General features: G+C 37.8%; 6 protein-coding genes and 1 long non-coding RNA gene across 9 annotated transcripts; 4 read left to right on the top strand and 3 right to left on the bottom strand.

Moving 5' to 3' along the window:
- The first annotated feature begins 1,362 nt into the window (after window positions 1–1,362).
- Window positions 1,363–25,794, top strand: LOC125607057 (histidine kinase 2-like). Of its 2 annotated transcripts, none has more exons than XM_048776616.1 (11): window positions 1,363–2,135; window positions 2,216–2,770; window positions 3,440–3,700; window positions 3,778–4,160; window positions 4,244–4,430; window positions 4,519–4,570; window positions 4,667–4,896; window positions 4,984–5,082; window positions 5,403–6,034; window positions 6,294–6,773; window positions 6,859–7,320. In XM_048776616.1, exons 1-11 carry the CDS (start codon window positions 1,860–1,862, stop codon window positions 7,070–7,072), a joined length of 3,369 nt encoding a protein of 1,122 aa, XP_048632573.1. In that variant the 5' UTR covers window positions 1,363–1,859; the 3' UTR covers window positions 7,073–7,320. The 2 variants fall into 2 exon arrangements, with proteins under 2 accessions (XP_048632573.1, XP_048632574.1); XM_048776617.1 differs by lacking the exon at window positions 6,859–7,320 and adding an exon at window positions 25,673–25,794 and having other exon boundaries at window positions 1,408–2,135; window positions 6,294–6,444.
- On the bottom strand, window positions 7,434–10,244 carry LOC106426741 (WRKY transcription factor 1-like). The gene is made up of 5 exons (XM_013867469.3): window positions 9,990–10,244; window positions 8,962–9,587; window positions 8,497–8,671; window positions 8,270–8,425; window positions 7,434–8,193 (listed from the first exon to the last, which is right to left on the bottom strand). The coding sequence occupies exons 2-5, from the start codon at window positions 9,521–9,523 to the stop codon at window positions 7,743–7,745; spliced, it is 1,344 nt and encodes a 447-aa protein (XP_013722923.2). The 5' UTR covers window positions 9,524–9,587; window positions 9,990–10,244; the 3' UTR covers window positions 7,434–7,742.
- Window positions 10,636–14,757, top strand: LOC106365213. 2 transcript variants are annotated; one of them, XR_007338320.1, is made up of 6 exons: window positions 10,637–12,554; window positions 12,670–12,831; window positions 12,905–13,107; window positions 13,193–13,283; window positions 13,351–13,432; window positions 13,734–14,757. It is a non-coding gene; the product is annotated as an uncharacterized LOC106365213 (long non-coding RNA). The 2 variants fall into 2 exon arrangements; XR_002654781.2 differs by having other exon boundaries at window positions 10,636–12,554; window positions 12,670–13,107.
- On the bottom strand, window positions 15,994–19,140 carry LOC111214212 (protein MAIN-LIKE 2). Its single transcript, XM_022716628.2, has 6 exons — window positions 18,944–19,140; window positions 18,537–18,642; window positions 17,810–18,454; window positions 17,562–17,729; window positions 17,093–17,485; window positions 15,994–16,871 (listed from the first exon to the last, which is right to left on the bottom strand). The coding sequence occupies exons 2-6, from the start codon at window positions 18,630–18,632 to the stop codon at window positions 16,179–16,181; spliced, it is 1,995 nt and encodes a 664-aa protein (XP_022572349.1). The 5' UTR covers window positions 18,633–18,642; window positions 18,944–19,140; the 3' UTR covers window positions 15,994–16,178.
- On the top strand, window positions 19,313–21,782 carry LOC111214210 (pentatricopeptide repeat-containing protein At2g04860-like). The gene has a single exon (XM_022716626.2). The coding sequence runs from the start codon at window positions 19,428–19,430 to the stop codon at window positions 21,501–21,503; it is 2,076 nt and encodes a 691-aa protein (XP_022572347.2). The 5' UTR covers window positions 19,313–19,427; the 3' UTR covers window positions 21,504–21,782.
- Window positions 21,815–23,803, bottom strand: LOC111214211 (cytochrome b561 and DOMON domain-containing protein At2g04850). Its single transcript, XM_022716627.2, has 2 exons — window positions 23,046–23,803; window positions 21,815–22,568 (listed from the first exon to the last, which is right to left on the bottom strand). Exons 1-2 carry the CDS (start codon window positions 23,683–23,685, stop codon window positions 21,958–21,960), a joined length of 1,251 nt encoding a protein of 416 aa, XP_022572348.2. The 5' UTR covers window positions 23,686–23,803; the 3' UTR covers window positions 21,815–21,957.
- On the top strand, window positions 23,927–25,794 carry LOC106439802 (N-acetyltransferase 9-like protein). The gene is made up of 6 exons (XM_013881317.3): window positions 23,927–24,187; window positions 24,534–24,605; window positions 24,895–24,982; window positions 25,120–25,252; window positions 25,328–25,366; window positions 25,459–25,794. The coding sequence occupies exons 1-6, from the start codon at window positions 23,989–23,991 to the stop codon at window positions 25,588–25,590; spliced, it is 663 nt and encodes a 220-aa protein (XP_013736771.3). The 5' UTR covers window positions 23,927–23,988; the 3' UTR covers window positions 25,591–25,794.
- Window positions 25,795–25,848: the final 54 nt, after the last annotated feature.

Genomic DNA, 25,848 nt, shown 5'->3' with positions numbered 1-25,848 from the left:
TATTTGAATGAGAAATGGAGGTCTAATGTGTGTGATTTGAAAAACTTGTATAAAGTAGCAAATACACACATTGGATATTTGAAATTGGATTTGGGTTTTTTGATTTGTTAGTTGGACTTCATGTTCATTGACTTAATCTTATAAACCAAATATATGTTGATCTTTTATATTGATAAAATATAAAAAAAGAAATCCATTTTAAAGTATATTGTTTTGTTTGAATTGGTCAAAACAATAATAATTTTATTCTTTAATTTCTTGGTCAAAATGTGGAATAAATTCACATAATAATGACAAGAATTAAAAACTCCATTAGTGCACTATGGAGGTTTCATTTTTGTGTTGAAAAATGAAACTTGTGCTTCTCATTATATTTCTATATAAAGGCTTGTGAGCCATTTAGAAAACACACACATTCATACAATCAAGAACATTTCTCCCACTCATAATAGTTATGCTAGTATTTTTTATTCTTTTGAGTCTGAGAGTACATCACAGAAATAGGTTCGATAGATTCTGTTTTTCGGTGATGGTAAACAGAAACAATGCTGCAGTTGTATCTTGGGAATCTGAGCGCCATAAAACCGTCACACTACGGGGCGTTTAAAGATTTAAGGAAAGAGATTAACTATCTCGACTCTGCAATTCTTCTTTATTTTTATATTTTGGTATTGAAATTTTAGTTTATGTTCTTATTATTCTTTACAAATATCAGTTGTCCTATGGTAGTAAAATAAGGTTCCTACAGTTAGTTGTCCATTGACGTTTCCTGGCATTTGCTTCTCTTCCGATTGAGCGGCTAAGATTTTTTTATCACTGTTAAATATTTTTGTAGATATTATGTATTTTAGTTTTCTCCTATCGAATCTATTAAGAATTGGATCTTTTAAATCTTTTTTAATAAAAAAACTAAAATGTTTTAATATAAAATCTAATAATAATTCAATAATTGTAAAAAAATATCGGGTCAGACTTTTACATTATTAAATTGATGCTTCTTTAGGAACAAAAAAAATGATTGTTGGAATGGCGTTGCTCTGTGTAATTTTTATTCAAACAAGTCGGTCAAATATTTACTTAATTAAAAAAACATTTTATGTCAACAGCACATATGAATGTAAAACATGGATTCAAATCCATGTCTTGATTCAGTTTCACACTTAAAAAAAGGGTATTACATTACATGTCACGATTTTAGTTAAATAAAACTAATTGTGTATTTAATAATGTTTCAGTAATTACCTTCCCCGCGCAAGATGATTATTATTGATGAGATCAGCATGGACCCAAAAACCACAAAAATATCAACATTGAGTGCATCAAAAGAAAAGAAAAAAACATAAAAAATAAAAAAAATAAAATGATCAAAAGAGAATTAGAAGTCTAGAGAGAAGTGACGTTCTTTACAAAAAAAAAAAAAAAAGAAAAAAAAGAAAGAATATCATTGGCAACTTTCTCATCTCTTTGTCCAAAGCCTCTGATTATTGAGTTTGAGTTCGTCCAGTTTAGTTTCTCAAGGAGGGGCACACACCAACTTGGTCTTCTTCTTCTTCTTCTTCCCATCTTTCTGTTCCAAAATAAAAAAGATAGAAAGATTTTTATATTTTTCTCTCTCTCTTTAGTGAACCATGTTGTTTTGCTCAAAGCTTAGCCACGAAAACGACTGAGTTTTGGCTTATCTTGTCTTCTTTAGCTTCATCACTTAGTAAAAGCTCCCACCTTCTCTCTCTCTTTTGATTCTTCTCAAATCTTGATTTCTAGGAGAATTCTGAAAAAAGAAATCCCCCCAAATTCTGAATCTCAGATTAAAAGGGGTCTTCCCCCAAGAATTGGTAGATGTGGTTTTGGTGCCGGCCGACATGTCTATAGCTTGTGAGCTCTCGAATCCCAATTTAAAGAAGACAAAAGCAGAAAAACGGATACCAACCAAGATTCTGCTTATCCGGGTTTTATGTGGCTTAGTTGTTCTCTGGCTCTGCTTAAGCTTAAGCTTAGGCTTCTTATGTATATGCAAGAAGAAAGAGGCTGCTGCTGCTGCTGATGACTCTTCTTCTTCTGCTAAAGGGATGTTGTTCAGGAATCAGAGCAGAAGTGAGATTGATGCTATGCTTTCTCTCTTCTTTGATTCAAATCAGGTTTCCCACTACTTCTTTCTTCTTTTTATTATTGTTTGACAATTTAATTTACTTAAAGCTTTTGAATAATTGGAGAACAGGTAACATCTTTTGAATGTCGCAAGGAGAATGGTGGTATTACATGTTCCTTGTCAACACGTTCCGAGAAAGGAGACGAGGAGGAGGAGGAGGCTAAGAGACATGTTGTTGCAGAGGTTATGTCATCATCTGAGAATGAAGAAGAAGGAGGTGTGCTGCATCAGGTTGTGTTGTTTTATGTAATGAACAAATGGCATTGGTGGTTGGTCCTTTGTGTACTACTAGTGGGCGGCGGCCGTGTGATATTTGTAAGAAAAGAAGTTTCTTCTTTAGTACAAGACAAGCAGCAGCAGCAGCAGCAATGCAAAACAGCTGGGAAGTGGAGGAAGAACATGCTTCTACTCGGCATCATCGCGGGAGTTTCTTTGTCTGTTTTATGGTTTTGGGATACCAACGAGAAGATCTTGTTCCAAAGGAAAGAGACGTTAACCAACATGTGTGAGGAACGAGCTCGGGTGTTGCAGGACCAGTTCAATGTTAGCATGAACCATGTCCACGCCTTGTCCATCCTCGTCTCTACCTTTCACCATGGCAAAACCCCTTCTGCCATTGATCAGGTAAACTAAGAGTCCGAATGGTAACATGTGGTGCGGTTCTAATAGTAACAAAATCGTATAGATACATGTGTAAATCTAGAGATTTTTTAATGTTAATTGCGGTGCGATTCTAATAGTAAAAAAAAGTATAGATACATGTGTATATCTAGAGATTTTTGTTATTGTTAACTACGATGGTGTTTTAATAGTAACAAAAACGTATAGATACATATGTATATTTAGAGATTTTTGTTAATGTTAATTGCGGCGCGGTTCTAATAGTAACCAAAAAGTATATATACATGTGTATATCTAGAGATTTTTTTAACTGCGGTGCTGTTCCAATAGTAACAAAAACGTATAGATACATGTGTAAATCTAGAGATTTTTGTTAATGTTAATTGTGGTGCAGTTCTAATAGTAACAAAAACGTATAGATACATGTGTATATCTAAAGATTTTTGTTAATGTTAATTGTGGTGCGGTTCCAATAGTAACAAAAACGTATAGATACATGTGTAAATCTAGAGATTTTTGTTAATGTTAATTGTGGTGCGGTTCTATAGTAACAAAAACGTATAGATACATGTGTATATCTAGAGATTTTTGTTAATGCTAATTGTGCTGCGGTGCGGTTAGAAATAAAATTCCATTCTTAAGATTTTTAACTGTTGATTTTTTTTTTTTCAGAAAACGTTTGGTGAGTATACAGAGAGAACTAATTTCGAAAGACCTCTCACGAGCGGTGTTGCTTACGCATTGAAAGTAACTCACTCTGAAAGAGAGAAATTCGAGAAGGAACATGGATGGTCAATAAAGAAAATGGACTTTGAAGACCAGACTCTCGTCCAAGGCTTCGATCCAGCTCCTGTTCAAGACGAATACGCACCCGTTATCTTCGCTCAAGAAACCGTCTCTCATATTGTCTCTGTCGACATGATGTCTGGAAAAGTAAATCCCACTTAAGCTTCTTGTTGTCATAGTCTCAGACAGTTGATTAAACCAATCTTTACTCTTTTGCTTTGTAGGAAGACAGAGAAAACATCTTGAGAGCGAGAGCCTTAGGGAAAGGAGTGTTAACATCACCTTTCCAGCTTTTGAAATCAAACCATCTCGGCGTTATATTGACTTTCGCTGTGTACAACACCAACCTACCGCATGACGCTACTGAAGAAGAGAGGATCCAGGCAACAATTGGGTACCTTGGCGCATCGTACGATATGCCTTCACTAGTGGAGAAGCTTCTTCAACAGCTTGCGAGTAAACAGACCATATCTGTAAACGTTTACGACACGACTAACGCGTCGTCTGTCATTAAAATGTATGGCTCGGAGGTTGGTGATATGAGCGAAGAGCACATTAGTAGCCTTGATTTTGGTGATCCCTTTAGGAAGCATGAGATGCACTGCAGGTTTGGTTTCGTTCAGTCCCTCTCTCTACACTCTCTATGATCATTCACTCAGAGATAATTTGGTTTTTTTTTTTTTAAAACAGGTTTACACAAAAACCACCGATTCCTTGGTTAGCTATAATGCCACCAGGCTTCGCATTGGTTATCACGCTTCTTCTTGGTTATATCTTTAATGAAGCCATTAATCGAATTGCTACTGTTGAAGAGGACTATCAGAAAATGATGGAGCTTAAGGCTCGTGCTGAGGCTGCTGATGTGGCAAAGTCACAAGTAACTTTCTTGTTCTTTTTTTGTTTTTTACTTATGCCTAATCAAAGTTCTTATGTTTTGATCAAAATGTTTATTTGATGATTGGCAGTTTCTAGCCACTGTTTCTCATGAGATACGTACCCCAATGGTTGGTGTTCTAGGTAAAACGAGGAAGAAACTTAATTATGATTATTACCGTTTTTTGGATTTTTGTTTTCTCTGGAAGTGAAACATGTAAGGGATTGTTTTTTTGACAGGGATGCTGAAGTTGCTGATGGACACTGATCTTGACGCAAAACAATTGGACTTTGCTGAAACGGCTCATGGCAGTGGGAAAGATCTAATATCGCTGATAAACGAGGTTCTTGATCAGGCGAAGATTGAGTCAGGAAGACTTGAGCTTGAGAACGTGCCTTTTGATCTACGGTTCCTTCTGGATAATGTTTCATCCCTCCTCTCTGGCAAGGCTGCTGAAAAAGGAATCGAGGTATACACAACATCAACACAAAGTTTGGTCTTATTTCATTCAACTCTTTTTCTAATGAATGTTTTCTTTCTTTTGTGTCAAGAACAGTTGGCTGTTTATGTTTCTAGCAATGTTCCAGCTGTTATAGTTGGTGATCCGGGTCGGTTCCGACAGATAATCACAAACCTTGTTGGAAACTCAATCAAGGTATTTACTGCTACCTAGCTCTAGGCATTCGGGTCCAGTTCCGGCTCGGTTCTTCAGTTCTAGAGGTTTAGAATCCGTTCAGTTACTTAGAAAATTTGGTTCCGGTTCGTTCGGTTCTCAATTTGGTTCGGGTAATAAAGTTAGGAACCAGCTAATATCCAAATAATTTCGGATTGTTCTGATTTTTTTCCGGTTAATTCGGACTAAAAAATTGAAAAATTCGGATTTAAAAAAAAAAATTGGGGTTTCTACCCCAGTATAACTTTAAGAACCAACATATAAGTCTCTCCTGATGTTTTGTTCTTTTTCCATAAATAAAGTTCACACAGGAAAAAGGACACATATTCATCTCGGTGCACCTAACCAATGAGGTGAGAGAACCGTTTGAAACAGAAGATGAAATACTAAAACAAAGACTTGGTTCGGATGAGACATTATGTAACACGCTTAGCGGGTATCCAGCTGTGAATGCAAGTGGAAGCTGGAGGAACTTCAAGACATTTCAGGACCATAGTTGTGATAAAACTGAGTTGCTTGTTACTGTGGAGGACACAGGGATTGGCATTCCTGTTGATGCACAGTCTCGGATCTTCACTCCGTTTATGCAAGCCGACAGTTCGACATCACGGACTTACGGTTGGACAGGGATAGGTTTAAGCATAAGCAAGCGTTTGGTTGAGCTCATGCAAGGAGAGATTGGGTTTGTAAGCAAGCTTGGTGTCGGCACTACTTTCTCATTTACCGGAGTTTTTGGAGAACGGGAAAGGGATTCATCAGTCACTGCCTTGGAGCTATTTGATCAATCTATTCAGGAGTTTCAAGGATTGAAAGCATTGGTTATTGATAGCAGAAACATTCGAGCCGAGGTTACTCGTTACCATCTTCAGAGAGTTGGTGTATCTTCTGTAGACATTGCTTCAAGTCTTGCAACTGCATCTTCTTCCTGTGCCAGGTACTTTTGCTTTCCATTTCTTGGTGGAAGTGTCTTAAACTCTCGGTACCGTATGCCTTTTAGGATTAGGAAAAGTACTTTTAATGGGATAAGTTACTATAAATACGGGTCTAAGAGATTGTAAATTATTTGTTTTCACATAATCAATAAATAAGTTTCTTTGCTTTCTTCAAAGTTAATTCGCGTTTGTTGCTTATTAACGACACTTGTGATGAGATTACTTCATGTGTTACTCAAAAATTTTAAAATTGTTTGGCAGTAAATTAGTGAACTTGGATTTGATTCTAATCGACAAAGATGCATGGAACAAGGAAGAGTATGTAGCATTTAACAGTGGTCAAGAGCCCTCTACGAGACACCCAAAGATTATACTTTTGGCTACCTTTACAACTCCAGCAGAGCTCAGTGAGATCAAATCAACTGGTTTGGTAGACGAGGTGGTGATGAAACCGCTTCGAATGAGCGTCTTGATATGCTGCTTGCAAGAAACCGTGGGAAGTGGTGGCAAGAAGAGGCAGACAAATAGAAAACCAAAGAATCTTGGGAACTTGCTTAGAGGAAAACATATTCTGGTGGTAGACGATACGATGGTAAACAGAAGAGTGGCAGATGCAGTGCTAAGGAAATATGGAGCTCTTGTGACTTGCGTTGACAGTGGCAAAGCTGCAGTTGCAATGCTTAAGCCGCCTCATGATTTTGACGCATGCTTCATGGATCTGCAGATGCCTGAAATGGATGGGTAAAGTCTTTTGCTTTTAACGGTTGTGGATATGATGATGAATGCAAAAACTCATGGGTAATCTCTTTTTTGTTTACTGGTGCAGATTTGAAGCAACGAGGAGAGTACGTGGTCTGGAAGAAGAGATGAACAAGAAAGAAGAGTCAAGGAAGTGGCACACACCAATATTAGCTATGACTGCTGATGTGATCCAGGCAACAAATGAAAAATGCATCAAGTGTGGGATGGATGGTTTTGTATCGAAACCGTTTGAAGAAGAAGAGCTTTATTCATCAGTGGCAAGATTCTTCGAAAAATAAAAAAAAGAACATATATTATTATCTATAGTTTAGGCAAATCCATGAAGTTTGATGGTATAGTCAGATTTGTCTATTGTAGGAGTTTCGTTTTTTTTTTCTTTAGTGTGAGAAGAATGCAGATTATCATTGTATAGATATATATACATGAAATATAATATAGGTGTATAGATTCAGGACCAAAGGGTCTCTTTTAGCTGTAAAACAGTTTGCTTGTTGTGTAGTTAAAAGATGAGTTTAGTTGTTTGCAAGATTGTTGTGTACTTTTCAAGTATCATTTAAATTGAATTTGTCTACATCAATACCGAAAACATAAAATTGCACTTTGTAATGCTAAAAAGGAAACTTAAGTGGAAGTAGTAGATGGATTTGTCTTAATACCATTAATAAAAGTTGGAACAAATCATATACAATATCCCCAATCTACAACTATTACAACACAGGCTCCATCAACAAAGAAAGACACTCTTGTTGTGCTACCCAACTCTTATTTGAACCAAATCGAAATGGCTTAATGGCGCATGCTATATAATATAAAGGGTCATAAGCATACACTATTCCCATCATTATACACTAAATCTAATCCGGTTCCCGCCTGAAACACCAAACTGTATGCCTGTACTAATCTCTATGTTAAGCATCTGTATATCATTTAACACCGATACATATGCCCTTAGCTTTGACCAGACTCTTCTTTGGGTTTCTGTTCCTCCTCACTCTCCATAGTTCTTGATGTGTTAGCATCTGACTTTGTTTTGGCTGCTTGATCTTTTGTTACCTCTGATCTCTCCTTTATTTCCTCCATAGGTTTTGCATCCAAGACTGGACCTTGATCAAGACTTTTCTCAAGGCCATTACTCTTAGCTTTCTTTTTCAAGTGATGTTCTTCTTTTGTAATAAGAGCTGAGCTCTGGGGAGTTTTGTTGACTTCAGGGTCTTTACCACTCGGTTCTTTGTCATCAACTTCAGAGTCCAGCGTGTTGTTATGAGTGACAATCCTTCCTGGTGGCATATCGTGGTCGTGGTTTCCCTCGTACGTCATTATAAGCATCTTCGTGTCACGAGAAGACCTCTCCACGTGTTTCTTGACAGGGCATCCAGAACTTGAACATCTATAGTAGCTCCTAATAAAACAAAAAAACAATGTGAGTGCGGGAGAGGAGTATATAAAACTAAAAGTTTGTAAATCGGATCACTTACCTTGGATATGGACTGCCTTTCACAGACTTCTGACCATATTTACGCCACCTGTACCCATCATTCACAATATCAAACAGTGTCTGAGTATGAACCACGTTGCGTGATTCATTGTTTGGCCTCTCCATTGGAATCTGCTCTATGCTCCCTCCTTTCTTTCTGATTTTAGTAAACATCAAACATGAGAAGAAACACACAAACGAGCATAAATGAAATGTGATTATCAGTACCTTCGCTTTGAGGCAGGACTAACGTTATCCTTGTGAGTTATGTCGCTCTTTATCCTACTTGATGGTGAAACATCAGTTTTCACTTCATCAGCCATTGGAACAACAGAAAGATGTAATCCTCCATGGACCTTCGGTGGTTGATGTGTCTGAACACTACTAGATCCAGATGATTTCTCTGCAAACATAAACCAACATCATAAGCGGCAAAGATTGTTTTAGCTTTTTTTTTTTCTTGTATACCAAAGATATGATGCTCTAGCTTTACTTCATGCATTTTGCTTAAAAAAATAAAATATAAATTAAAAATGTCAGTGGCTAGATTTTATTGGGAATCAAATAAAACTTTACACTAATCAAAAGTAAAACCAAAAATAAATATTTAATTTTTCTTACTATGTGTGAACAACCTTAAACATCAATCTTTTGTATACAGAGGGAGTATAAAAAAAAAAGAAATATTCTTACCTTTACTCACAGCCGTCAAGACATCACTTCGTCTATCTTGACTGATAGGAACAGCAGCACCACCACCACCAAGAGGCTTTGGATGATCATGCTCACCAAAGTAAACAGTATCCACAATCTGTCCACCCGGAGACCGTTCCAGTTGCTTCTTGGCTTTGCAGTTAGGGTGCGTGCACCTGTAATAACTCCTCACAAACTCATTCCCTTTCACAAGTTTCTGTCCATACTTCCTCCAGTTGTATCCGTCTTCCATAACTTTCTCCCGGATAAACGGGCTACTACTCCCTTCCGTACCAGACTGCAAGGTTAAGACAGTACCAGTTTCAGGAACCTTTGGTGCTTTCTCCGAAGCAACAACAACTTCTTCAGACACTGAAGCTGGAACAGGCTGTAGTAGCTTCTTGCTGTCCGTAGATTCCGGAATCTCGGCTGAAGATTGCTCAGTTTCAGTAGCCACTGGTGTAGCCTCCATTTTATCAGGGGAAGCAACAATAACAACATCAGGTGCTTTTTTAGTCTCGCTTGAATTGTCACTAACCAAGACTTTTCCCACCTCAGCCATTAAAAGAACCAACAAGAATCTCTAACCAGCAGATAGTAATTTTTAATCAGAGCTTAACATTAACCTGAAAGAGACCAATATGATCAATCAATCAATCACCACAAAAAAAAATTAAAAAAATATTTCAGCAAATACAAAACACTAAAAACTAATCTCTCGTGAGTATAACAAACATAAAGTTCTATGCTTTGGTCAGACGACAACATTCTTAAGAGTCAACCTTAAAGACTACCATTAAAAAAAGTGTTATTAACCAAACAAAAACAAATGATGATCCCTTATATGATCTACTACGTTAATCTACCATCTTGAGAGAATCATCGTTTGTCCTTAAACAAACAATAGCATCTAAAATATTTTCCTTTTATTCTCCTCAAAAACATTTAATATTAATAAGCATTATTAAGTTCTGAATGAAAGAACTTTTCTAAAAAAACTATAAAAGAAAAGAAAAAAAAGTAATCACCTAGCACAGACATCGAGAAGATCACCATCCGACCAAGATTTTCGAAAACTGAAGCTTCTCAAGTTCCGGTAAGAACAAGAATCTGCAGATCGAAACCGAACAACCTCAAAATTAGGGTTAAACTAAAAGCCAGAGAGAAAAAGGGGGTCGTGTCCGAATATCAGATTAGTTGGACTTGAGAAGGACTTTGGAGGAGAGAAAGAGAGAAGTGGGAAAGGAGGGGATTATTCGGTGCGGTGCGGCGCACTGAAAGATATGTGGATACAGTTTGATCTGAATACGTTTGCCAAGTCTTGAGATGACATATATTCTCTCCCACTCACAACCTGCAAGCCGACAAAATTAAAGTAAGCGCTGGGACCCACTCAGTGCATAATAATCTCGTGTGTCTCATTAGTATTGTGCCTGCTGGCCCCCAGAGGGTCATAATGTGGGAGAAATTCAAAAATACAGGGATCGATTTTTGCAAATAATAAATCATTCTTTTTTTTTTTGACGTCATAATAAATCATTCAAGGAACAATGGACTTTAGTAGCAATATAATTTAATTGATTTCTTAAAAGCGAGTTTATAAATATTTTTTACGATTTTAATACGAAATAGGAAAGTAAAATATTAAGTCTATATTGATTGATATGCAGAGCAGCTTCTCATGGAATTTTCATAAACTAAATTAATCAAATGCTGAACCGAACCAACTTTTTGTTTGGTCCATTTCAAGATTGCAAACTAACCTAACAGAAAATCGATTTTCCTAAACCGAACTCACCGTTTTAACTAAATCCGCATGCTTACCTACAACATTGGAACGTTGCACATGTGTAGCCATAAATATACACAACTTTTTAACATTTGCACCCAAAAAAATTAAAAAAAAAAATAATAATATATATATATACAACTAAACCAAAATTTTGAAACTAGAGGTCACTAGTAAGCAATATAAAGTATAACTAGAAAAGAAAAACATATATTTTTAATCTTTACATTGCAAAAATTCAAGACTGCAATGGGGGGAAATGAATTGAGATTGCATTTGTGATTTGAGTTTTACATCATTAAAGTTTTATGTATAATTGTGCTTTCTATTCAGATCATTCAAAGGACGGTTTTCTTGTGGAAGTTGAAGCTACTAAAGGAAGGAGACCTTTTAATATTTTGCGATTTTACAATCATTTTATGATGTCTGAAGAGAAACATAAGCATGCCAAGAGAGCCGGCCCTATGCTCAAGCAGTAGAAGCAATGACTTCCGGCCGCTAATTATTATCAACAAAAGCAACTATTCCGGCCGCTAATTATTATCAACAAAAGCAACTACATTTTCTTAAAAATGTGTTTTAGTGCAGTGGTTGATTAGCCATTGTATTTATATACTAAACCCGGATTTGAATTGTCCCACTAACAGAATTTTTATTTTCAGTCATTTTTTTATTTTTGGTTTCTGGCCTTAAAATTTCTAGGACCGGCTCTGCATGCCAAACACAATAACTAGGTTTTGATTCGATAAATTCATAAACTTAAACACAGAAAACATATAATTAGCCCACTTTCGTGACTCAAAATCGTTTAATAGACTCAACTATTGGTTATTATAAATTGAAAGTATAAATCAAACCACTTTCTCCGAGGAACAAAGCATCGATTCTCACACAACTTGACCTTTTTTTGGACTACTTTTATTTAGGACCTCAAGTACTTTTGTAAGTAAAGTTAGTAAAAGAGCATTTTCAAGAGTCAATTTGTTGAACCACCACTGATCCTCAACACTTTCGAATTTAGGTAAACAATTTTGTTAATTTATTCAAATATTCACAAAACTCCAAACGCGAAATTGTAGTGATCAACGCTACACTCTTTACAAAGATTAATAGAAAGTGAGAGAAAAGAACATTTTTGTTGAATAAATTAACTAAATTTTTCCAAAGTGAATGAACACTATTTCATGGATGGTTTAACAAACATTTATATAGTAACACAATCATTTTGAACTCAGACTGAAATTAAACTGTCTAAAACAATGACACTAATAATCCATTTGTTTCAAATATGAAAAATGAACTATTGTTTGTGATTGGTATTTTGAAAGTTAGTTTTACCATTTGACCAACTCAAATGCATCATCTATAACCTGTTTCATGCTTCTTTTATCTTTATTCTGTAACCTCTTCTACATCTATCTATCTATATATATATAAAATTGTCTGCCTCTCTCCTAGGCCATCCAGCTGGAAACTCGCTCTCTGAGGGGTTGACACGTGTCAATTAAAACGCGCCGTATCACTTAACTCTGTCGTCGTGGGCTTTGATCGCGTTTTCTGAGATTTGGCTCTGAATCCGGCCCGCTGAGATGAATGTCTAACCCTAATTGAAGCGAAGAAACGATGTTCGTCTCTCCTCTTCATGCGGCGTTTGTGTGCAGCATGTCACGAGCGTTGACCAAGCGGCATGACAAGCGACGAGATGGACATCATTGGAACAAACGACGGAGTGTGACGAGAGATAGCAAAGACAATTGCTGCAGTTCAAGCCTTCATAGGGAAGCTGGATAGGCTCTCGGACAGGGTAGGTTACAAGAGCTATAATCATTTTGGTTTCATTTTTTTTGGTACAAAAAAGAGGAACGAAGGTTTGTGTTTAAGTTGTTTTTTCTTTGTTTTTGCAAATTTGGTATCATCAGGCTGGGCTAGGAGGAGATCGGGACACTACAAATGTCTTCGAAAGTTCAAATCTTGCCGCATCAGTCATAACAACCATAGGTGAGGAACGCATGGCTGCTCTTGGAGGTTCCTTGGAAACCATAGCAGAAGCCAAAGCCGGAATTACTAAACATGGTCGTCCAGTTAGGTGGCTTTTGCTTTTATGATCATTAGCTTATAAGCACATTACTTGATTGAGTTTTATAAAACTTTTAGGTTGGTTTAGGTGGACCTTTTCTTGCTCATATCAAGGACATTATTTACTCTAAAGCAGCTTCATTGTCGTCACCGGTTGTATTGGCATCTAGCATTGGGTCTGGACGTCTGGTTCATCAATCAAAGGCATCACCAACAAAGATGGGATTGGGCTTTGTCAGTCTTGTGACATTGTTATACAAAGTGAAAAAGATGATAAACCAGTAAGTTTCAAAGACTTTGTTACTTTTCTATTTGAAGCAAGAACTTCATTTGTGTTTTTTAACAATTTGTACATATCAAACGCAGATTGTTGAGCTTTGTGATGTAAATCTACGCATGCTTGGAAACCACCAGCTCCAAAACGATGTACTGCCACATGTATATCTTCGTGATCAAGGTATGTTACATTTTTCTTCACAAATACTAGCTATGTGTATTGAAGTAATTCATTATATTTTCCATAGTTTGAAGAAGCTGCTGCACAACAAAGCTGAAGCATTCCTTTCAAATGACTACTATGAGTCACACCTTGAATGGATGGACTAGGTACATGTTCTTTGCCCGTTCATGTTTATAAACAAGTAACAATCCATTTTTATAAATAAGAAATAAGAGGATAGTTTTTATAAGACGAGCTCTGTTTTCTTCTATTCTGATTTTCTTCTTCGTGGATGATATGCCCAACACTTGATCAGACACTAACGACAGTTGCTGATATGCTTAGTGATGGAATATCAGACACTTGATCTTCTATTATGCACATTTTAAACATAACCACTCTTTGCTGTCTGTGTGTTGTGGCACATGAAACAAGAGAGTATGTTTTGATATCATGTGTATATTGCAGGGAGGTCTGGAAACTTATCCTCTTACGCCTTGATCCAGTTTGCAATCTATTTTCTTCATGGCTACAGCTCTTATCATGGTTGAGGCAAGGCTCAGCAGCTGCTCCTAAAACGATGAGGACTGTGGTGGCTCAAGCTGCAATTTTTTCTTCTATGGCGTCAACGCAACAAACGCAACAACGTTCTTCACAACCAAGAGTCAATAAAGGTCATAAGTTTGTTTAGAGTCATCAACCACAAGTGCGTGACTGGTTTCCTGTTTTTTTTTTCTGTTGAGAGCACTACTCTGTTTTGTACTGGCTTCCTGTTTTTTCTTTATTTTTGCCATGGAGTTCAGTTAGATTAGGTTCTTACATTTGTAGTTTCATATTTCATTTTTCAATGATATTAACATATTTTAGCCAAAAAGAAAAATAATACTATCAGACTTTACAACACAGTTTGCACATTATCTGAAAGTGCTATTTATTTTCAGTTTCGTATGTTATATCGATTAGCATTCTAACGTATCTTACACATGAAGGATGAAGGAGTCAACTTTAGTATACGAAAATAATACATGAGGAGAATGTAGCTTATGGATAAAAAGATTAAAATGTTTTTCCGATAACATATTTTGTAATGACAAGATAAAGAAAACTTAAACGTCAAAAACGACATCCCTAAATATGCAAAAAGTTAACCAATATATGATATAAAACAAATCAACTTCAGAATTCTACAATTTCACATGCAATATATCAAATTACCTTCTCCAGGTATTAAGAATTTTTTAAAAGCAATAAAAGTTAATACAAAAGGTTAGCATTTGTTTCTATTATAGAAAAAAATAAAACCAATAGAAACATATGCAAATTGCTTAAAAAATCATCCCATTATATTTTTTGAAAAACGTTATATAAAAATATAATCCATTGTTTTCAAATAAGTCTACACAACTGGTGTAGAACATAACCTCATAAAATATAATCCATACAACATAAACTAATCAAACATACTTATAACTAAAAATAATAATAGTAATATTAGAAAAAAAAACAAAACAAAAAATAATAGATTGCACAAATTTTAAATATATATTGTTAAGTAGAAATAGTCATTCGTATAGTTCGATGGAAAGCAATATATATATATATATATATATATATATATATATATATATATATATATAAATCATGAAAAGGGTGATTGTTTTACTAATTAACAATTGATATTAAAAATACAATGCAGCAATTTAGATCAAATTTTGAATAATTATTTAGTTTAATATAATAAATATTTAGTTGTAAACTATTTTCTGTACGCTTTTGTATTCTTTTGTATTATGTTATAAATATCTAAACATCAATCACAAAATTTCGGTAAGAATTTAACAACTTATTAATTTATAATCTTTTTTTTTCAAGTTCAAAACATAATATATACTGAGTACGGAAAACATAAAAACCCCTAAGATTTGATAATTATATATTATTTATTTCAGTCAAATGCTTTATTGGGTTTTAAATATAATATATATATATATATATATATATATATATATATATTATTTATTTTAGCTTATATTTTACTCTTAATTGGGTACTTATGCCGTGGTTTTGGATGTTATTATCATATAATAACTTATGAGGTGCATCTAATATTCAAAAATATTGTGTAATTATTGATTTAGATGTATATATTAAGACACTCACACCTAAAAAGAATATGAACTCTGCGCTGTATGCATCAACAATATTGTAAGCAAAGAGAATTCAACGAATTGCCATGCAATCATATTTTTCACCACCAGTGTATCGTTGCTTGGTTTATATCAAATTTAAGCTGTCCAACATGTCAAGCCATGATATTTTAATATTATTGTTTTCGGTTTACACGACTAATAATTAACCGATCTAATAATAAATTTTACTCATAACTGTTTACTTAATCTATAATTACAAGTTAGTCAATTTTTTTACAATACTATTTAGATTCATCCAACCCCATAAAATTACCAAAAATGATGTGATGGTACCATAAAAAAATACTTATCAAAACATCATGGTATATTTAGTCTCCAAATACAATAACATATACATAGTTTAACTAATATATATATTTTAAAATATAACAATTTATATTGAATATTTACTCTAACTATTTTCATTATTTTCAAAATAATATCCCGTCCGTAGGGCAGACCGACCCTTGTATATTTAATAAAAAGATGTGTAAGTTATTATAATCATCTAAATCGAAGTTGGTGTTGACCCAAAAAAAAAATCGAAGTTGGTTTTTGTCACCTACCTGTTCATGCTTCTTTTATTTTTCTTCTGTAACCTCTTCTACAGAAAAATTAATATACTTCTAACAAAAAAAAAAAGACAGTACTTCAACAAAAGAGGTTTAAATAAACAAAACAAACCAGAAAAACTAATTCAATTCCTCCCTGCAGCCTTTCTTTGTTAAGCCACGACAGAGTTCTCTCCTCTTCTTCCAAGTGAAGACGATTCTGCAACATTTCCCCCCATGTCTATTCCATCTTCTTCCTCTCTGTTCACGTTTTCTTCATTACTTTCCTTTGCTGCATCATTGTCTTCTACCTTTGATTCTCTATCTTCTCTCTTCACATCATAGCTCTCAGGCAGTTCCCCTAGGCTCTCCTCGCCGGTCATGGCATTTCTTGTACCAACAACATCCAGCGATGACGACCCATCAATCTTGTTCATGTCTTGAGCCTCTGGCAACTGAGGTATCTCGTCGCAAAGCTCCATGTCATCGACTTTGGTGACAGGATCGTACATATGTGTTCCATCGTACACCGAGTTCCCATGATGTGTAAGTGGTAAATGCAACTGATCAACCTCAAGGACAGGTCCTCCAAACTGTGATTCATCTTCACTACCTCCGTAGTCTTCCATTGGATCAATACCTTTCCTTCTCTTCCCCATCCCTTTCCTTCTCACCCTCTCTTTACCTCTCATCCTTTTCCCAAGCTCTATCTGCTGCTGGCTCTCCGTTGGCGTTACTCCCACTTGATCTCTCAGACAATCTTGCGCAAGGCTGATGATCCTTGCCATCATGTTCCCTCTCTCAAGGTCCAAATCATGCGTCGGAAAATTCTCAGCCAACTCCAATATATCCCTCACATTTGCAATCTACAAAGGAGGAATAAAAGTATTAAGAAACGTACATGTCATGAACAAACGCAAATCAACTCGAAGAAAGCAAAGAAAATTTAAGAATCAAAAACGTATTGGAGCAAATACTCAGTTTAAGGTTTGTATATAATTACGTGAATGAATAAAATTTACAATCTCTTAGACAACATATTTATATTAGACTCAAAACATAACTGAGTGTCAAGAAACTATATTACCGTTCTTTGAAACTCGCTTGAGAGAGAGATTGGCCTTCCCACAACTTTGCGGGTGATTCCTAGATACCACCTCATGTAGTCCGCTTCATCAACACCAAGAACGTCATCAGGCACTATATTGTCCCAACGCATCTCCCATTCGTTTAGCTCTGGTTCCATTTTACTTGAAAAGTTCACACCTCCGTCGACTCCACGGGACTTTCTTACCCACTTGTGCACATCCTCCGGGATGCCTTGGAACAAACCAAACTGTTTCAGACAGCGATCAGGTAGGTGTCTCTCCGCCTTGTCGAAAGATATCAGCATCGTCCTCGATCTACCTAACTGCAGAGAGTTTCTTATGTGTTCTGGTATGTATCTACCGTCCATGTTTTCATACGGTAGCCACTCCACCTTAAAAAAAATCACAGGGAAAAAATAAAAATCAAAAGAAGTATGTATACACTGATAAAAAAAAAAAAAAGCTTACATCAGATGGCTTCAAGACGTCCAGTGCTTTCCGGTAAAAGATCACATCACGGTTTGCTGTTGGACCGTTTTGTTTCCCCTTCCACCTAAGCACAAACGGGAAATGATCATGGACTGGCTCACGGTTCAGCTTTGGGCGTCCAATGTTCAAGTGATAGTAACTCCAACACTACACAAGTACACAACAACAACAAAAGGAATAAGAACAAACTGTTTCGGGAGACAAGAAATGAAACTAAAGAGAGCCACCTGTAAGAGCGTCAAGCAACCACAAATGGTGCTTTGGGATTTAACAGAAGCATTCCCAAGCGCTCTATACAAGAAAGCCAAAGCAGCTGCACCCCAAGCAAACGTTCCCGCATCATCAAAATCCTCGAACAGCGGGAGATACATAACAGGCACCTTGTTCCCAGTGGTCGTAGAGAAGATAGTGCTCCCAACCAAGTACAAGAGGTAAGCCCTCGTACGCCTCTCAACTTCTTCGAAAGAAGCGTCGTCAGGACAGAAGGAGAAAGTCTCTTTCAACCAGCTGAGCTTCACCATCCCGCCGCTAGCGTAAGTAGAATCAGGTGCCTGGCCTAAGTACCTCTCACAAACCGAAGAACAAGTCGTGTACGTGAATCCTATCACAGGCTTTCCGTCGATCCCTAACCCGAGTAAGAGGGCGATGTCCTCGAGAGTCACGGTCATTTCACCGACGGTGAAGTGGAAAGTGTTGGTCTCTCTCCTCCACCGCTCCACCAAGGCGGAGATGAGAGGGTTGTCGAGACTAATGGCGGGGATACGTCTCAAGTACCCGAAACCAGCTCTCTCCACTAACTCAATCTGCTTTGAGTTGAGCTTCCACTCGCTTAACTTGGAAGTGTGCTCGTGACACCTCAACGCACCTCGCTCCTAAAAACAGTTTGTTTCCATGTCAGTAAAAGAGGAGACATCAAATCTTATATGAAGAAACAATAGAGAAGGATGTTGAAACCTGGCCATCCCAGACAGCAGAGGAGACATGTTTCTCTTGATCATAAAGGACAATGTCCTTAAGTGGACCAGGATTCGTTATAACGTCCATCAGCATCAACACTTACCTGACATAATGTTCCAAACCAAAATAAATCTTCAAACTTTACCATTAAAAATTAAACCTTTGATGAATTGAGAGATGCCCAGATGATATTCAATGTCATGAAAAATATCGAAACCCTAGCAATAAAAATCGAATCTTTCAGATGAGGCCAGAGATTTTTTCCCGAATTCAATTTGATTTACAAAGGATAAAAGAGAGAGCTTTGATTTGGGTTTTTTTTTCGATTGTAGAGACAAGACAAAGGAGGTGAGATATTGGAATGAGACATTGGGATGAAACGACGCCGGAGAAGGGAGACTAACCTGAAAACAGCGCGGAACAGAGATGAACTTTGAATGAATGAATCAAAACGACGACGGATCGAGAATAGGGAGCCTTTGAAGAAGATCTCGGGAGATTGAAGGAAACGGTGCGCCAAGCAAATAAAAACCCTCAAAACGACGGCTTCCTCGTCGTAAGGGATAATGCCTCTCTACTTCTCTCTTTTTCTATTTTCCAGTTTTTTTTTTCCTTATACAAAAATAAAGGTATTGCGTTCAATATGGGCCTTAAGGGCCCAAACATTGAACTGCCTAAATTAATAAAGATCAACCGGTTATGTTTATACAACCGGTTGACATAACCAACCAAGATATAAAACATATCTAAAAAACATACCGACATCATAGAAAGCATCAGAGACTTCTTACTTGATCAGTTTGTTTGTTGTGTCGCAAACCTTCACATACTTTTTGAGTAAAATCTAGGATTCCGACAAGAACAAAAGACTTAGAGAAGTCAGTCATTATGCGAATTAGCAATCCCATAACTCTTTTCACTAAAGACCTTTCTTTCTACCATTCTCTACTCAAGTCTTGTCTTCATGGTGATAACTCTTCTTCTCCGATCACAATCTTCCGTGACTTACTTCGTTCATCTCTCAGACCAAACCATTTTACAATGTCCATCCTTCTCCAAGCTTCTTCCACCCCCGTAGGTTCCTTGAACTTAGTCCAAACCCATCTCAAGAAATCAGGGATTGATCGCTTTGTCTACGTGAAAACATCCCTTCTCGATCTCTATTTGAAGATGGGTTTTGTAGCGACCGCAGGCAAGTTGTTCGACGAAATGCCTGAGAGAGACACCGTTGCTTGGAACGCGATGATCTGTGGGTATTCACGTAACGGCTGTGAACGTGACGCGTGGCACCTCTTTATTGTAATGCTTCGACAAGGGTTTCTCCCTTCCGCAACTACGCTTGCGAATTTGTTGCCCTTTTGTGGACAATGCGGATTCGTTTCCCAAGGGAGGTCTGTTCATTGCATCGCTGCTAAGTCCGGCCTGGAGCTTGATTCTCAGGTCAAGAACGCGCTCATTTCGTTTTACTCAAAGTGTACAGAGTTGGATTCAGCGGAAGTTTTGTTTACAGAGATGAAAGATAAAAGCACTGTTTCTTGGAATACGATGATCGGTGCTTATAGCCAGAGTGGTCTTCAGGAAAAGGCCATCACTGTTTTCAAGGATATGTTTGAGAGGAGCGTTGAGATTAGTCCGGTCACAGTTATTAATCTTCTCTCTGCTCATGTTAGTCACGAGCCGTTGCATAGTCTTGTTGTTAAAACTGGAATGGTTAATGATAACTCTGTAATTACTTCTTTGGTTTGTGCCTATTCAAGGTGTGGGTGTTTGGACTCAGCAGAGCGTCTTTATGCATCTTCGGCTCAAGACAGTATCGTTGGTCTAACTTCGATTGTCTCAAGCTACGCCGAGGAAGGAGATATGGACATAGCGGTTGCTTATTTCTCTAAAATGCGACATCTGTGTATGAGAATCGATGCTGTAGCTTTGGTTGGGATTCTCCATGGATGTACAAACTCCTCCCACATCGAGATTGGGACGTCGTTACATGGTTACGCGATTCAAAGCGGATTGTGCACACAGACGCTGGTTGTGAATGGACTGATAACAATGTACTCTAAGTTCGACGACATCGAGACCGTCCTGTTTTTGTTTGAAACGCTGCACGAGACTCCTCTGATTAGCTGGAACTCAGTGATATCAGGGTGTGTACAGTCGGGAAGGGCGAGTACAGCCTTTGAGATATTTCATCAGATGAGTTTAAGCGATGGACATGTGCTTCCTGATGCTATCACCATAGCGAGTTTACTTGCCGGCTGCTCCCAGCTTTCATGTTTGCATTTGGGGAAGACGCTTCATGGTTATATTCTTAGGAACAGTTTCGGAAACGAGAAGTTTGTTTGCACTGCTCTTATAGACATGTATGCTAAATGTGGAAATGCAGAGCTATCTGAAAGAGTGTTCAAGACCATTGAAGCTCCGTGTACAGCAACGTGGAACTCGATGATATCAGGATACAGCTTATCAGGTTTACAAAGCCGAGCTCTTTCTTGCTACTCGGAAATGAGAGAGCAGGGAATGAGACCTGACAAGATCACCTTTCTGGGGGTTCTGTCCGCATGTACACATGGAGGTCTTGTCGATGAAGGGAGAGTATATTTCAGAGAAATGATCAAGGAGTTTGGGATGTCTCCAAGTTTACAGCATTATGCACTAATGGTTGGTTTGTTGGGTCGAGGGTGTTTGTTTAGTGAGGCGTTGAGTTTGATTTGGGAGATGGATATGAAGGCGGATTCTGCAGTGTGGGGCGCTCTGCTTAGCGCTTGTATTGTGAACAGAGAGATTGGGATTGGGGAATATGTAGCTAAGAAAATGTTTATGTTGGATTACAGGAACGGAGGCTTATATGTATTGATGTCAAACCTGTATGCAACAGAAGGAATGTGGGACGATGTATCAAGGGTAAGGAGGATGATGAAAGATAATGGCTATGATGGTTACCTGGGAGTGAGTCAAACATTATAATTTTTCATTATGAGAAAACCAGAAAACAGGTTTCCTTATTAGGACCACTGATAGAACTGAAAATGACAATAGAAACTAGTTGTGGGCTGTGTTTTAGATGGCTTCTTGTGAGTGCTGCAAGTACATAGAACATGCAAGGGGTTGTTTAAGCTAATCTAGGGGGTTGGTGAAGCCTCTTTAGCAATGTTCAAGAAACCTCTAGGCGGTGGTTAAATGTATTATAGAAGATTATTGTTTAGATGGGCAACCAATCGTTCTGGAAAAAAATTGGTTTGGTTAGATCGATTTTAAGAACATTGCTCCTTAGTATATGAAAGTGTAACAAAATCAAGATGTTGTATGAATAGTGATGGAAACACCTCAACAATGTATATAACCAAAGCAAAAATACATAAAAATTGGGGTTGTGTCTCTCTCACTCACTCTCTCTTATAATTAGGACAACAAGAACTAACTATGAATGAATCCCACTGCTGCATCTATCATCAGTTAAACCCTCTCTCTTCATCTTCTCTTCTTTAGCCTTGCGGCAAAACACAACCCACGAGTTAACTTCCATCGCCACACAAACTCCAACCAGCGTGGACAGACACATACAGTAACCAAGCTTTGCGTACGATCCTCCTTCCCTCAAAACATCAAACCCTTGGAACACATTCACCACGCCCATCACCACGCAACCGTACCCGACAAAATGATGGTAAGACTTCCAGTACCTCCTGAACTTGTTAGTCGTCTTTGGTCTGAACAGCAAAGCCAGCGTTTGCAGGGCAGCCAGCGTGAACGTTGCTATCCCGAGGCTCCGGTGTAAGCCGTAGGTAACTCCGGGGGAGTTCCGGCCGAGCACCATTCCTAGTGAGAAGCCGATTGTTCCGAGGAGGAAACCCGTTAGCTGTATGGCTGCGTGGATGTAGAACCAAGTTGGTCCTATTGACTGCATTTGACGTAGGTATCGAGCTGTTACTGCTCCCGCCGGGAGGAGAAAACCCCACGCCACCGCGTTGATAACTCCGTGTGTCACTTTCAGAGCTCTCGAACCACTGTTTTTCTTAACCGTTGCAAAACCTATACACAACAAAACAAACTCAAACTTATGACTGTTGAGACTGAAACTAATTAGCCCTGTGGATTTTGTCCGAACCGGACCAAACCAAATTTTTCGGTTTTTGGTTCGGTTACGGTTTTGAGTTAGGTATGATTTTGAAAAATAATTTGGTTTTTGGTTCAGTTTGGTTTGTGATTTTCGAAAAATAAATAAATTAAAAAACCAAAACTATCCGAATTTTCTAAATAATTATACCAAAATCCTCAAAATCGATTATTTTTGGAAAAAATATAAAACCGAACCGAACCGATTTAATTTCGGTTCATTTCGGTGGGATTGTAGCTTAATCGAATTAACCAAAACCTAAAATACATGAACCAAAATAACCGAAAGCGCATGCCTAAAACTAATATTACATTGTTGTGGTTTTGGTCATGGGAGATTACTTGTTTCGATCCTGAACCTCCTGGTATCCAAAAAAAAAGAAGTGACTATACCTGAAGTGACATCGAAGGTGGAGAATGAGGAGAGATCAGTGGAAGTGGTGGGATGAATGGTCGGAGAGTAACCTTGAACGTAAAGACCTCTGTTCCAAACATGGTGGATCTTAGTGTTATTCGACGAGAGTTTCACGGACGCGTAAATCTGAACGGAGGCGCCGTTACGGATAGTCGCCATGTTCCCTCCGTACAGAGAAGCGGAGGAGGAGGAGAGACGGAGGATGTCAAGGGGACGAGAAAGGAGAGGACCTTTCTGGAGCTTGACGGAGGAGTCAAGAACGTAAGGGAGGAGGATGAGCTGACCCGAGTTAGGATCCGGAAACGCGATGAGGACTCGAGACCCGGTCATCTGGGAGGGAGTATCCGGGTTGATCCCCCACCCGACCCACCCGGAAGGCGAGATGAATGTTCCGAAGAAGCAGAGGTCGAGAGTCGCGTTGTGTGGATGGTATGTCCACGCGATTGAGGCTTGTTGTGTCGGAAGAGAGATGCATTTCTCGAAGGTTTTGGTAGCTGTGGTGGTTGTGCACTTGCCGGAGACTGACGCCGAGAGAAGGAGGAAGAGGAATGTTAGAGTCAACGTTAAAGTCGTCGCCATTGCTCGATCATCTCTGTTTTTTCCCGTTGGTTGAATCATACTATATGTAGTGTGGTTACCAGAAACTCAATGACGCCTTTTTTAAAAAAATTTAATAATTTGTATTTTTTGGAGATGGAAATAATGATTTTTCCATTGAAGTCTTTGCTTTGAAGGTAAGTGATCACTCGAGTTGGTTGGTTGTGTAATGTTTAGACATCTTTTTACGATATCATTATGATCCTCATGCGGATAGATTTAATAAAAATCTGACGTGGATTAATGACGACATCAAAACGACGCCGTTTTGGTTGATTCGTGAAAGTAATTATTATTCTCTGTAAAGAAAAGGAGGAGAAGAAGATGGGGAAGACGACAACAGTGACGATGAAAGAGAGCTTGGAAGGGAAGAGAGTGGTGTTGGTTCCGTACATGTCGGGACATGTCCCGAAGTACCATAGTTGGATGCAGGACCCTGCGCTTCTAGAAGCTACTGGATCTGAGCCGTTGAGTCTGGAGCAGGAGTATGAGATGCAAATCTCTTGGACTCAAGATCCCAATAGTATGAACAACCCTTGACTCTTTCTTAACTATACCATATTATTTTATCTAAAGTTGACCACTTTGCTGTGTTAAACTCAGTTAGGGTTTTAGATTTTCTTTCCAGAATCTCAATTGTTGACTTTGTTTGCATCTGGGTTTTGATGTTAGACCATTATAGTCAAGATTCTCTATTTTGAGTTTGTTACTCTTTAGTAAATTTGATGTCACCAGTCCTCTAAATGTGTTGACTGTTCTGATGCTAGTCATATAGCTTCTTATCAAGTACATTGTGAGTAGAGTAGATTCATGACGTTATGTTCATGTAAAAATTTCATAATGCTTCTGTTGTTTTTTTACGATTGCAGAGCGGACTTTCATTGTGTTGGACAAAGATTTCATAGAGGGAGACTTGGCTCCTGGCGAACCTCATGTAGAAGGTTTGTTTCCTGAGTTACTTCACTTTAGGAGGAAGAAAAGGAGATTACTTTACCATATGCATTAGTTTGTAATCTTCTATGTAGCTACTGTGACTAAGCGGCTTGTTATCTACCCATGTTTGCATTAGTGGAATTGTTCTTACTGTTAAAATGCATATAGGTTGTTGGAAATGAGAACACATCTACAAGTCTGCTCCTTCGTTAGTGGTCTAGATCATTAGTTAGTGGTTTTGCTTGATTGTTGTCACGCTGAGTCATTGTAAAGAAGTAATAAAGCTTTTGTGTGCAGCCATGGCAGGTGATGTGAACATTTACATGAACGATGTGGATGATCCTAAGGTTGCGGAGGTCGAAATAATGATAGCTGAGCCCAGAAGGTAGCTTTCTTCTCTCATCACAAACGTTTTAACTGGTTTCTCAACGCAATCGACTTAGACTTATAGTTAGGCTGATGTTATTTCGATGCACATGATGAATCTTCTTTTTGGGTACACAACCGTTTGGTGTAGAGTAGCCGTGGTAAAGGAATAGGAAAGGAGTCTGTGTTGATGATGATGGCTTATGCAGTCAAGAACTTGGAGATTCACAAGTTTACAGCCAAGATTGGGGACTCTAACACAGCTTCCCTCAGCTTATTCCGCAAACTGGTACAATTAATAACACTCACTCTGAATAAACAAAGGAAAAAAAGAAAGACTAAACACACTTGTTTGTGTTTGTAGGGTTTTGAGGACTCTTCTCACAGTGAAATCTTCAAAGAGGTAACTAAATAGTACACTCTCTCCAACAAGGATGTTCTTTCTGCTCTTGTGTTAAACTGGACTGAGTTTCTCAAGTCTTCCTTACCCGATAGGTTACACTAGAGTACACGGTGACAAATCTCCGTCGAGCTGAGCTGTTGAAGTTATTGGAGGATGTTGTCACGCACACTCATTCATCCGACAACAAATCAGATTCGCTGCTAACAGGAGAAGCTATTGGATAATGTGCTTATTATTGTTAGAGAGTAGAGATCATGTATCGTGCCTGAGCCCAAACATGTGATGGTATCAGGGACTTTTATGGAGCTTCTAGCCAACCATAATGTGTGAGCTTATCAACAAGAGAAAACTCTATTCCAAAAGCCATAAGAAGCTTAAAACAATTGCAAACAAGAACTTCAGTTATATCTCATCTTTCATTTCAGTTATACCTGTATAACCCAAAGATATTAAATCGAAATTTCATTTACAGACCCAAATAT

The sequence above is a fragment of the Brassica napus genome, chromosome A3 (assembly GCF_020379485.1).
Source record: "Brassica napus cultivar Da-Ae chromosome A3, Da-Ae, whole genome shotgun sequence".
Lineage (NCBI taxonomy): Eukaryota > Viridiplantae > Streptophyta > Magnoliopsida > Brassicales > Brassicaceae > Brassica > Brassica napus.
This window is presented reverse-complemented; position numbering and strand designations above follow the sequence as displayed.